This window comes from Anas acuta, chromosome 1, assembly GCF_963932015.1.
Source record: "Anas acuta chromosome 1, bAnaAcu1.1, whole genome shotgun sequence".
NCBI lineage: Eukaryota > Metazoa > Chordata > Aves > Anseriformes > Anatidae > Anas > Anas acuta.
In genome coordinates, this window is record NC_088979.1 from 62,299,120 (window position 1) to 62,312,365 (window position 13,246).

Below are 13,246 nucleotides of genomic sequence, written 5' to 3' on the forward strand. Positions count from 1 at the left end.
GATGCCAAGGAGCCAGGGACACCTTGCTTTGGACACCTACCTCCAGAGGAGCCCTTGGCTGCTCCCCAGGCTCTGCTTGCTGTGGCTGTGGAGCTCCAGGGGCTCTCCTAGAGCACTGTGATCCCTTTAGTTTCATCCCAAGTGACTCCACCTTGGGTGCTTCATGATCAAAGTGTGATAGTGGGGGTTGCGGAAAGATCTGATGCAAAAGTACTTGCCTGATACAAACTGAAACGTTAACACAAGCCACCCGTTGGCATCACCAAATGAAATACAGACCAACTAGTACCTCAATTACTCTCTAGAGAGGGCTTGTTTTCTTCCCAGAGAAGATCTATCCTGAGTGGACACCCTGGTTATGTGATCTAACTAGGTTAGATGAAGAAATTTCTTCCCATCCTCCTGAGAGTTCAATGTGAAGAGTTTTGTGTGTGGTGACTCCGACACCTCTTTAACCTTGGTTTAGCCACCAAGTACAGTCTAAAAAGGTCAAACATCGAATAAATATGACATGAAAGGACTTTCCAAAATACTATTGTATTCTCTGCAGTTTCAGAACTTTCTCATCCTTTATGAGCCATCCTGATTATAATGAAAGAGACTGAAAGAGACCCTCTCCAGCACATTTTCAGCCCCTGCTCCTGGTGGACACCTGTGCTGCAAATGGCGTTCTTTCCCTTGAGGGTGGAGAGGCATTGAAGAGAGATCTTGACAAATTAGAGGGCTGGACAACCACTAAAGGTATGACATTTAACAAGAGTGAATGTTGGATTCTGCACCTGGGCAAGGCAACCCTGGATATATTTACAAACTGGGGAACAAGAGGCTGGAGAGCAGCCCCACAGAAAGGATCTGGTGGCTCTGGTCAACGGCAAGTTGAACAGGAGCCTGCAGTGTGCCCTGGCAGCCAAAAGGGCGAACCATACCCTGGGTGCATCAGGCACGGCACTGCCAGCTGGTCAGAGGAGGTGATTAGCCTGCTCTGCTCTGTGCTGGTGAGGCCTCACCTCAAGTACTGTGTGCAGGACTGGGCGCCACAGTGTAAGAAGGACATAAAACCATTCAAGAGTGTCCAAAGGAGGACAACTAAGATAGTGAAGGGTCTAGAGGGAAAGATGTATAAGCAGCAGCTGAGGTCCCTTGATTTGTTCGACCCCGAGCAGAGCAGGCTGAGGGGAGGCCTCATGGCGGCCTGCAGCTCCCTCACGAGGGGAGCGGAGGGGCAGGTGCTGAGCTCTGCTCTCTGGGGACAGCGACAGGACCCGAGGGAACGGCATGGAGCTGGGACAGGGGCGGGTCAGGATGGGGGTTAGGGAAAGGGTCTGCACCCGGGGGGGGGTCGGGCACTGGGACAGGCTCCCCAGGGCAGCGGTCACAGCACCGAGCCTGCCGGAGTTCAAGAAGCCTTTGGACAACACTCTCAGACACAGGGTCTGATTTTTGGGTGGTCCCATGTGGAGCCAGGAGTCAGACTCGATGATCCTTGTGGGTCCCTTCCAACACTAGATATTCTATAATTCTTGTCTGAAAAATGTCTTATCTACTACTCAGTTCCCGTTCCTCCAAGGGACATAATCCATGCTGGTTATCTAAAAGGTACAGGTGTTGTGCTACACCAGAGCTACTAATTAAAGAAAATTGCGGTGTATTCAAAGAGAAGGATGCACTACAGACTGAGGGTCTGAAGGTGGTTGCCTTTGCAACTTCATTGTGTTCCTCTGTGTTTAAAAGCTATACTGAAACCTTTTGCAGAATTAAACAAGCAAACCTGTCAACCAAAAAATCCATCACATGGAGTAACATTAAGCCTAGGAAGGGTTTCCTGTGATCAGTAGATATTAAGTCCAGTGTATCGATACCATGTGAATCAATGAAGGGAGGGACAGCAAGATTAGTGCCTGCCAGGGGTGAGATACACCTGTGAGAACATGAGAACTGTCCGCTGCAGTCAGACCATAGGTCAACATAACTCTGACAGTGGCCAATGGAGAGGATATTTAAGGAGTAAAAGAAAAGTATAAAGACACTGCCCCTTTGTACTAAGTATAGTGCTGACAATTTCCTTCCCTGATCCAGCAGGTAGCTGTTTCTTCATCTTTCTGCTTAGTAATGTTGGAAGGATTTTCCTTGGGTGAATTTGCGCAGCTATTTTTTGAACCCACAGGAATTGTATCATCTGCACGTTCCCATATAAATGAGTTGTGCAACTTAATTAGGTGCTGCATGAAGTCCTTCCTTTTACTTGCTTTGAACTCATGGTTTCAACTGAGGTACTTAGTTCCTGTACTGGAGCAGACATGAGTTTTCTCTACCTGTATTAATGTTCTCCAAACTATGATTTTGCAGATCTACTTTAGGCATCGGTGGCTAAGGAAGCTGTTTTTGACTGACCCAGTTATCCTTCCTCATGTCCTTTCTAGTTCTCTTACATCCCTTTGTGGGGAGGGAGGGACCAGATTACATATAGTAATCAAGAAATAGGAGCTATGGATTTATATAGTGGTGCCAGCGTGTTTAGTGCTTTGTTCTCTGTTCCCTTCCCAGTCATTTCTAATAGTATATTAATTTTTTGGCTCTTATTGAGCTCTGAAGTGATGTTCTTGTAGAACTATTACAGCTCCATGATCCCTTTCCTCAACAGTAATAGTTGGCTCAGCAACTTCAACCATGTATATAAAATTAGGATATTATTTTTTTTTCCCATGCATATGACTTTTCATTTATCTACATTGCATTTGGTTCTGCTATTATATCACAGTTACTCATGGCTGTGAGGATCTTCTACAGCTCTGTACTTTACTATTTTTGACAGCAGACTTTGCTGAACAACCATGTACTTATTTTTTCCAGATAGTTTGTGGACATGTTGACCATGAACCAACACAGATGTCTCCTTCTCTCTGGAGAAGACAGACTGCAATGTCCTGCTCTTTGTTTACTGTCTTTTAACCAGTTATCTATGCTCATGAGAGCCTTTCCATCATTCTGTAGCAACTTACTGCCTTGTCACTTGGTGACTTGGTCATCTTGGTAAAGGACCTTGTCAAATGTGTATCCTCTGTTCCCCAGATTCTTGGCTATTTCGTGAACTTTCTCACAAATTTCTGAGGTGTGACTTCTCTCTACAAAAGCTGTGATATGTTTTTATGAACACACAATATCATCTTCATTCACGCACTATGTTATTTTCTATTATTATGGAATTCCTCTGTGTTGTTTTTTTTTTGTTTTGTTTTGTTTTGTTTTGTTTTTCTTTTTTTTCTTTTTTTTTTTTTTTTTCACTCTACATAATAATACAGATCAGCTTAATGCCTACTAAGCTCTGAAGAGGATGCCCCTTTTGTGACTACAGGCTATTCTGCATGAAAACTTAGAGCCTGACTCCTTTTACTTCGTGTCCCTCTGTAGCTTATCCTTCTCTTCATTTTTGCTCCCCGACATCCTGCATTTAACTTGCACTTTTTCCTCATAATCCCATACCACCATCAAAAGATACTGTTCATAAGCACCACTGGGAAGCCCAGCAGCTGGCTCCAGTAGCTGCACATAAAGTCCTGCTTGGATGACGCAGCCTCAGCCTGAAATACATTCAATACAGGTAGAGACAAGCTGGCTTTTAACTGGACTTTTGCAGTTAAAAAGGCACATTTCTGGCCTTACCCAGACTTCTGTTTCTGCTTTCAACCATCAGTGATTCTCTTCTGAACAATTCAAGTTTTTAGCAATGAAACAAAGCATTGATTGTGTCAATGAACCTGAGAGCAGGTGGCAAAGAAGCACATGGGGCAATTTAACATAAGAACTCAACGTGCTGAATATACTCACATAAATTTGAGCAGAGGAGCTTCAGATAAGCACATGATTTTTTGCTAGAAGTGAGATAGCTTAGGATGATCATAATAAAGCAGCATGTGGCTTCCAGCCTGTCCAAAATACCACCTCACTGCAAGGCATTGAACAACATGGATTTTTTTACTTTTTTTTCCTCAAGAGGAAGTTTGTGGAAAATCATTTAAAAAGTTAATTGTGTCCATAGCAGTGTAGCATTGTGTCCATAGCAGTGTCAGGCCCCATGGTAAGCTGAGCATCTCCAACCCAGGTAACCGGTACTTTTGTTCTCAGGGTAAAAAAAAAGCTACTTAAGATGTTCAGGATGGCATTTTTCGGACCAGATGTAGACAGTGCATTTTAGCTGCCAGGTCTGAAGAAATTAATTTCAGACACTTCTATCCCAGAGTATCCCAGGAACAAATCTTCAGCCATGGAAAGCTGGGCAGCAGGAAGGCTAAAAGAGGAGACGTGGCTCCAGACGCAACAGGTTGGGGAGCAGCTGTGCTCCACTCCTGGTGGTGCTGAGAGCTGCTGAGGGCCAGCAGCAGCTCCCACGATTATTTTGACTGAATTTTACTCACGGTCAGTCAGAAAACACATGATGAACACAACGGGGCCCTCTCTCAGATCTGCCTGGTGAATGGTGAGGTGGGCAGGGTACACACGGAGAGGATCCTTCCCCTCCCAGCAGCTGTTGTAGGGGCGGGGGCTGAGTGGGTGATGCTTTTTGTGTTGAAGAAAGCTGACTGCAGAGACCCAGAAATAGCCGTGGCATGGTGCCACCGTGTTTTTGTCACAGCGTTGCATCAACGTGCCATGCTGCTGAGTGGTGCGGGTACATACCACAGTGATACCACACCGCGCTGACACGGTGCAGTGTCTACATTATGTGAGCTGCCACGGTCCCGTGGCTGCCTAGGTCTGCCTCCCTTGATGCTATGGCATCTCTGCAGCCTCTCAAGGTTAATTGCACTGCTTAGGTGTAGCTGCATGCATGTTATCTAGCTGGAAGTAGAAATTCCAGTTATCATAAAATGAAATAATCACAAAGAGAAAGGAAGGGTCATGGGGAGGGAGGCAGGGGTAGGACTGTTAGGGGTGGTCAGCAATACAGCTATCGTTCCTAGCACTGCATCCTCCTGGAGAAAAGTAATGTAAGACCAAAAAGATCCTCAACTACAAACATTTCAACGAAAAAATAAAAGGCAGAAAATACTTCTTAAAATAACCATTAAACTCAAGGCCAGAGACCGGGACCCCACGGCACGGAGCCAAGAACAGAGTCTCTTTAAATAGATGTTAAACAGGGAAGGGCTCGTTTACGAGAGGACATAGTGCCCTGGAGCAGGAATGCCTGGCAGACCTCTTGCCATCCATCCCCAGGCAAACATGGAAACGTTTCAGGGGGCGCAGCCCTTGATGCCGGGGGAAGAAAGGCAACGATTTCCCCGTTGCCCCAAATCTTGAGAGCTTGCACTGTTGAGGCCAGCATCTCTGAAGGGGAGGCGGTACCCTACCCTTTTCGTTGAACGGCGTGTGCCAGGCCAGCAGGTAGTTGTCTGGTTTCAGTTCCCTGCAGCCCTCGATGGTGGCGGGGTCTGGCCGCCTCCCCGACAGCTTGTCGACCGCGTCCACGTAGCGCCTCACCAGCTCGCGGTACAGGTCCTCCAGGCACCAGTAGTCTGGGCACAACGGGAATAAAACATGGTCACGCACAGGCGAAAGAGCAAGAGAGTGCTGAAAACAAACACAAAAAGCTCATCATGGTTTCAATAAATGCTCCTATTCCCACTTCCAGCATGCCGGGTCACATTTCTGGTGCCACACTCCGCCACCCATGAGAGGGGACTGGAGAGAAACATCCTTGTCTCTCTGTTTTTTACATTTTGCTCCTTTTCTCTTCATTTTTCATTCCTTTAATTGAAAATACAGAGGTGTTCTGCTCCTCAACAGGAGCTGCTCGGGGGCTGTACCTCACCTTGGGGTGTGCAGCGCTCACCGAGGTGTCTCACCCCTGGGGACGTGCTGCCTTGGTGGCTCTGCCTGCACCTCTGCGCTCATTTGCAGGCGTGAATCCACATTAAAAACAAAGCTCTCCTCATTTTATATAACACCACGAATTATTTTGATGAGATATGCATAATAAAACAGAGGTCTTCTCTGTAAGTTTTTCACGTGTTGGGCTTTTCAGGTGTTGGGCCTGAAGAGTCCTGCCCCTGGTTCTCACTGAGGAAAAGCCCCCGCTGCCTCCTCCTACAGCTCTGCACGCAGCAGGAGCCGAGGAGGCTGTCACGGTCTGACCATCTATATGTTTCCAGCGTACTCGAAGAAACCCCTCCTAACACTTGGGTTGCCTACAGATCGAATGACACGGTAAGGGAAGTTCTAAAAATACCTTCAAGCGTTTTGTCAAAGATTGATGATTTCTCAAAACCCACGGAAGAGGAGGCTTAATTTAAGGCTACATTTGGAGACCCATAGCCAGAGCCACTCTAAAGTGCCATCTGTGCAGACAGATGGGGAGAAAAGACACGGGGTAAAACCCAGATTCCCCTCCTTTCACAAGAAAAATGCCCTATCGGTTACAGTGGCCGTCCCGCTTACAGTCCTGGAGGAACGGGATACTTTCAAGCTGCCGACTCTTTCCAGATTTAGGAATCAGGTGTCAGTTTATCTGGATGCGAGCCAAGAGCAGGATTTGCCGCTCAGCAGCACCCACAGAAGCTGTCCCCAAAACCAGGGTCCCTTGGTCCAGCACCGCCAGCTGCCTGAGCCCACTGCGGGTCCCTCGTGGGGCCAGGCTGGTGCCTGAGCCATCAGCCAAATGGGGCAGGCTCCTTTAGACATGAGTGCTCATTTCTTAAAATCTGTGTTTAATCAGAGAGGAAAAGGCTTTCCTTGTGGCGGGGACAGGTCCCCTGCTTTTGGTGGTGCTGGTTTTGTTCCCCCCTCACGGGACAAATGACTCCCGCAGGTAGATATTTCATTTGTCCTTTGCTCTCGGATCAAACTTTCCATCAGTGCACAGGGTGGTTTTGGGGCCAGTGCCAGCTGGCTTCAGCCTCACAGAGCCACCTTCGCCTTGGTGAGCATCACTCTGTTGGCTTTGGGGCTCCTGTGGGTGGGTCCTGCCTTCCTTTTGGGAAGCGGAGGAAAGGACGTGGTTTCCCACACTCACGAGCATTGCTCTGAAATGAAGGTTTCTCACTAAAATTTCCCTCTCCTTCTTGTAGCTTTATCACCAGCCCACAACAGCATCATTTTTAAAGCCCGTCTGATCAGGACAAAGAAACGAGAGCACGGGATCAGCACAGCTGACGTGAATTATGGCGAAACCTTATTTTTTTCCTTAAAGAAGGGCAGCGCTCCTGTTTGAGATTTATTACTGTACGGATAGCCCGACTGACTTGACTACCCGTAAGTTATGGTTTTGGAGAGTTCAATAAGCAGGAAACACATGATACGGATTTAATCATAGCCTATATTCAGAAAGATGTTAGTCATCTTTTTTCCTTCATAGGCTGACATCTTGCCCTTATCTTTAGTGTATTAGCTACCCCGTAAACCATTGGCTAGCTAATAGCCAAGCATGAAGCGCCCAACACACTCTTCAACTGATCTCCACACACTAAATTTAGAGCACATCAGGGGCAGGCAGAGATAAAGCAGCGAAACAGAGGCAGAAGTGAAATTTCATTGACTTTAACGCTACCTAGCTACATCGCATTGCTTTTGTTAGCTATCCGGTGCTGCTTGTGTTAGGAGAAGTCAGGAATATTTCTGGAGATTAAAAAACATTTGATTCATTTTGAGGAGATGAAAAAATAGTTGATGTCTTCTGATGTAGTTTTGATGATGGTCTCAGCTTTAGCTCAGTGGGTAGAGTGTTGATACAAATATCGTGGCATCTTAAAAAGTCTGGCACTAGCTTAGGAAAACACAAATGTTCTCTCTCTGTTGTGATTTTGGAAGACATATATTAATAATCTTCTCTATTCTGTTATACTTTATTATAAACCTCTTATTTTAACCTCTTATTTTAACCTCTTATTAAAGATGCAGAGCTCTCCCTACAAAACAGCTTGCTCCTTTTCTGGCTTTGCAGGCACAACGCTGTGCCTGCAGGGCAGCAAAGAGGAAATAGCTCTGAAGATTTTAGCCTGGATGAGATACTGAGGGGACTCCACTCCAGCCTGGAGCAGTGAGCACAAGGACATTAAAAGTGCACTGGGAAAAGCTCTGAGCTTTTATAGAAGAATTTGTAAGACTATATCTTCTAGGAGATCTTTTATAGAAGAATTTCAGACGGGTTTATTCCTGGTGTCTAAACCATTCCCTGACACATGCAGTGTACACATGAGCTATGCAATACTTTTGCTATTATGCTGGACATGCAGTATTTTAGGTCTTTAAGCTTTAACCAACTTTATAAACCTAGACAGAGTGCAGGGAGAGCCCGTCCACACTTAAGAAATCGAAACTCCTCTTTGTGTGGTGGCCACGAGATTATGCTCGTGGAGGAGACGAGCTAATGCACCTTATCATTCACACCAGCAGCATTTCTGACACATTTTCTCCCGACCTCCACAGCACTCAGGCTTGTTTTAAGGAAAGCAGCGGCTCTAGAGCTTTGCTCCTTGCCAGACTGCAGCTGTGAGTCCCGTGTTACCTACCTGTGATGACAGCCTCTGCTGTAGCCATGTGCATGAGAGTGTTGTCACTTACTGGCCATTTGTCTGGAGAGAGCACCAGGTTCTCGAGCCCTCCGATTTCCTTCAGCTCCTGCTGGATTTTTGCACCTAAAGCATTGTCTTGTCGGGAGAAATTTCGGTAACCAAGAGCATCCCCTACCCCGGCCAGTACAAGCGCAGCCTTGAATTTATCCATCCCCGGGACGCTTTTCGCTTCCCTTTTGCCTGAAGCCGCCACTGAATCTGGATCTTCCTTTGTTCCTCTGCTTTCGGCTCAGCTCCCCCGACACTTTATATCAGCCATTGTGTCACCCCGGGAGCTCTCTCTATAAGGCAAGAGCTTCCTTTTCTGGCTCTGCAGATGCCATCTCTTGTCTGGGGCCCAATGGAGAGGAAATATTTCATAAGCCAGGGGTTTTGCAGGGGCTTTGTTCAATGAAACCGCGAGAGCGCGCCCACAAAGCCAAGTGCAAAAACATCGTTTCTGCAGCCCAGCACAAAGCAAGCCAGGAAATACTTAGCCCTACCCCGTGGAAGTAACTCTACACCCAGAAAAACAGATGGCTTCACAAGGGTGTTTATTTATTTAATAACTTGCAAATTAATACGTTTTCCTGCACTTTTCTGATACGCTGGAGTCAGTCTCCCTGTCAGGGACTGCTCAAGAAGCTGAAAGCCTGGGATAAAAGAGGTTTCTGAACTCAGGAAACACAGGAACGATGGCTTAGGTGGAAAGAAACCCAGTAAATGCAGTAGACCTCTCACATTTCTAATGCACATCTCCAATGGCGATATTTCACCAACAACCTTCTTGCTCTGTCCCACGTATACCACGGGTGTTTAGCCCATTCACTGCACCCCGACGAGCACTCAGCACGACGCCAGCTTCAGTCCCACATCTCCTTTTGCCTGGCAAAGGATGACTTTTTCCTAGGACAGAGCTTAGGTGCAGCCCACATTTGGACTCTGAAGGGAAACTATTTGGAAAGATATATTTAAACGGCATCCTGTAAATCTAGGAAAGCTCACAGATGAAGAAATCACACTTGGTAAGAACTTGGTTATATTAATACCACCCTTCCAAACCTGATCCCTGGGAAATTATCTGCTTCATTCTGTTAGTGCAGTTTGTCCTGTGCTTCTGCCATGCAGTGTAAGAAAAGGCTCTGTGATCCTGCAGCCTTCTGAACGTGTTTTGCCCACAAACAGATCTCTGTGTAGGCTCAGCATCTTCCCTTACGGGGTCTGTGGAAACTGCCTCACATTGTGGTCCCGAGTCTCTACTCATGCTGCCCTAAGGAATCAAAAATTACTAAGCTTTACAGGTAGAAATACAAATGTAAATATAACCATGTATTTATTATAAAAATAAATAGAGAACGCTTTGACTTAACTGCAGTTGGCTTGACTGCAATTTTGATAAAGGATACCTGGGGTAAAAATCTTTGTTTTACTTTGACCTTTTTCCTAAAGCAGCACTGATTGCTGCTCAGATGGACAAGGCCAGCAGCACAGAGGATGCACTCTGCTGTCTCCCAGAACGATAAGCAGTTAATCACAGGCTGGGTGTTTGACATGAGTAAGAATACCACTGTACTCAAGGGACTTTAATGCAGTTTTTGACCACTTGGATGGAAGATAAGCCCTGACATCCCCGTTCTGTATTGTAAGTAGTCAGATGCAAAAGTGGAGGAAGTAGCCTTGGTCAGCACACTCTTGTTTTACAGATTAGGGCTTGGGTAACAGAGTCTCCGAGTTTTAAAAAGAGGACACTGAGAGTGTTCAGGGAGGTTGTGGAGTCTCCTTCTCTGGAGATATTCAAAGCCTGTCTGGATGCCTACCTGGGCAGCCTGCTCTAGGGAACCTGCTTTGGCAGGGGGGTTGGACCCGATGATCTCTTGAGGTCCCTTCCAACCCCTACAGAAAGAACAACTCTGAACTGAAAAAGCACAAAATAAATAGCAATTATGCCTTTAGTACCAGGGACACTACAGAGGGCTGAGAGGCGATGAAGTGCCATGAACTCTACAGCATGGCTGTGGGCAGCCTGCTCTAGAGATGGCTTGCCACGAGCATCGTGGGTCTGAAAGAGAACATTCAAATGGAAAACTAAGGACAATTTTTACCAAAAAAAAAAAAAAAAAAAAAAAAAAGAAAACATCAGAAGTGTGGTAGCTTCCAATCTGACATCTCTTTTACAGGTCCGTGCATCCTGGTGTGTCCCCCCCTTTGGTACTCCCACAGGATATTGTGATTTCTGGGAAGCTGAACTTGCAAACCAAGGGTAGGAGAAACCGCCTGCTGAGGCACTGCAGGGAGCTACGGGGGCCTTATCAGATGAAAGGTTCCTCTCTGGAAATGGGCAAAGCTATTCTTAGTTTTCCATTTATCTCTTCCTCTTATACGTGGCTGGCAGTTGTACTGCCCCTTTGCCTCCCATGGACTTTATACCCTCCCTGTTGCATGCACACTCGACTGCTTGTAACTCAGACCAAATTAGGAGTGAAGTCTTTGGCTATTAAAAATAAGGTTATTAGGTTATTTTCTCTGGGTTATTAGAAAACCCAGAGAAAAATTCAGAGAAGTTCTAGTTTTCCAACGCCACTAAACAGGACACGCAACAAAGGATTAACCATTTGTTTAATTTGTGAGCTGCATATCATCTCCTTTTCATGTGTTGCTTCCAACCCCTGTGAACTTTCTGGACAGAGGTGAGTTAGGCACACTGATATCTACTCTCCCTGACAAAACAAACAAAAAATAATAATAAAAAAATAATAAAAAACCACAAATGAACAACCCACAAACAAACAAAAAATATTTGTGAAATACCATATTTGCATGATACACAGAAAAAATGAAATGGGAAGGCAGAGCAGAGCAAAGCCTTCATGTTGGTGGCAAAGTGCTGCTGTTTCAGCTCAGCTGTGTTGGAAGCCACGTGTGAAACATAAAAGCCTGCATTCAGCTTACGGGGAACCTGGCTTCAGAGGATACCTCCTTTACCTGCTGGGATGTCAACCAGGTCTTCAGAAAACAGACTGCCCTTCCTTAATTGCTTACTAGTTGGGGGTGACTCATTTTTATACCGCTTCGCACCACTGCCTTGAGAGAAAAACATTCCTTTAGTGCTGCAGCATGGACTTCGTCCTTCTTCACCCTCTTGACAGGACGGCTGCCATCACACAGCATCTGAAATATGGGATTTCGTGCGTGGGGGTGGAGAGGCAGCTGCAGTCAGCCCCTCCTGCCCACAGTTCATAAGAAAAAAGCCCTGTTTAAGAGGTGCCATTCTCACCTCGTCACATAGATGTTTGCTTTGCCTTCCTTCAGCCTTTCAGGTGAGAATTAAGGACGGTTGAACACACACATCTGAAGATCTTCACTCAGACTGCTGAGCGTGCTGCTTCTCCTACAGAGCTCAGTGCCTAGGACCGAGCAAGGCTTCCCCTGCAGGTACACCTCTCATAGCCTGGGCAAGTTACTGATGCAAACTGCAGCTGCTTAAAAACTTAAAGGTGGCACAGATGGACAAAACAGGCATTTCTTTCAGGTGTAACTGCTAAAAATCATGAGTTGCATCCTCTCCTTCATCTGGTTGATGGAATAATGCATGAATCCAGCATATTAACTGAAAACAAACAAACAAAATCCCCCCCTCCCCAGCCTTTGCAAGGCTTCCAGAGCAGAAAGCTGATAAAACCACAGAGACATCTCACATGACTGACTTTGATCCTTTATGTTCCAAGTCCCTTTATTCTTTTTTTCCATTGCCACAAAAATTCACACACGTACAGCTTACTCAGCAGCAAATCCCTCAGGTGCATTGCACGAGTGGATGCCTGCGGGTCTGCTCTTCTTGGCATGACACACACAATAAATTACATTTAAATTTAGAATTGGCAAGTACAAATCCTATGGCTCAGTTTCGAATGCTCCAGGAAGAAAACCCAAAAAACTTGGCAACAGCTTTAAAAAAAAATACAGAGTTTATCTAGGAACTAACACGGTATGTAGTGAACAACTTCAAGATTTCCGTACCATTTATGATTATAAATTAATCAGCCTAGGTGTTACCACTAGAGGAGCTAAAAAGCAAAGTCAGAGTGCCCTGTAAAGGGGAACAGCAGACAGTGGCAAATACTGGAAGTCGTAAGGAAAACATCATTTGAAAGCTGATCATTTGCATTTACTTTTGCGATTGTTCAAGCTTGAAGCTGTCACTCCATATTTATGGGAATGTGAAATGCAGAGGTGGTTTCAAGCGAGTAGAAGACTGGGAAGAGAAAAAGAAAAAAAAAAAATCGACTACACTGGCTGATGGGGAGCAACTCCTACCTTGAGAGCATTTCACCCAGTCTTCCTCTGTGGCAAGGTGTTTTCCACAAAGGACCTCAGGACTGAAGCTTGAGAGGCAAACAATTTTATGTGAGAACTAAATAAATATTCTAAGTACCTGCTTCCTTATATTAACAACCCAAAAAACCTCAAGCCACATACTTTTTTATGCTCCATTTATCTGGGAAGGTAAAAGCATCGTTAGGTTGATTTGAAGGAGTTCTCAGCACGTACAAATGTTTTGCAAGCTCCGGTGCTATGAGACTATTTGGTTACATCACACACCAATGGATTAAACTATTTCTGCTCAGTTATATTATAACTATATAATTTTAAGAGATAATTGTGTCAGTAGCAAGCATTCCACTGCTTTTGGCTGGACAGAG

The 13,246-nt window shown here is 45.6% G+C and overlaps 1 protein-coding gene across 3 annotated transcripts in view; it reads right to left on the reverse strand.

Annotated features, from left to right (window-relative positions):
• The window catches only part of ADPRHL1 (ADP-ribosylhydrolase like 1), a 35,114-nt gene extending 26,058 nt beyond the window's left edge, over positions 1 to 9,056 (reverse strand). The window contains exons 1-2 of one of the 3 annotated variants that reach the window (XM_068678967.1): positions 8,505 to 9,056; positions 5,349 to 5,513 (exon numbers count right to left, since the gene is read on the reverse strand). In XM_068678967.1, coding sequence (XP_068535068.1) covers positions 5,349 to 5,513; positions 8,505 to 8,718 — 379 coding nt within the window. In that variant the 5' untranslated portion in view covers positions 8,719 to 9,056. The remainder of the gene's footprint in view (positions 1 to 5,348; positions 5,514 to 8,504) is intronic. The other 2 variants (XM_068678984.1, XM_068678976.1) reach the window with 2 other exon arrangements.
• Between the last annotated feature and the right edge of the window lie 4,190 nt (positions 9,057 to 13,246).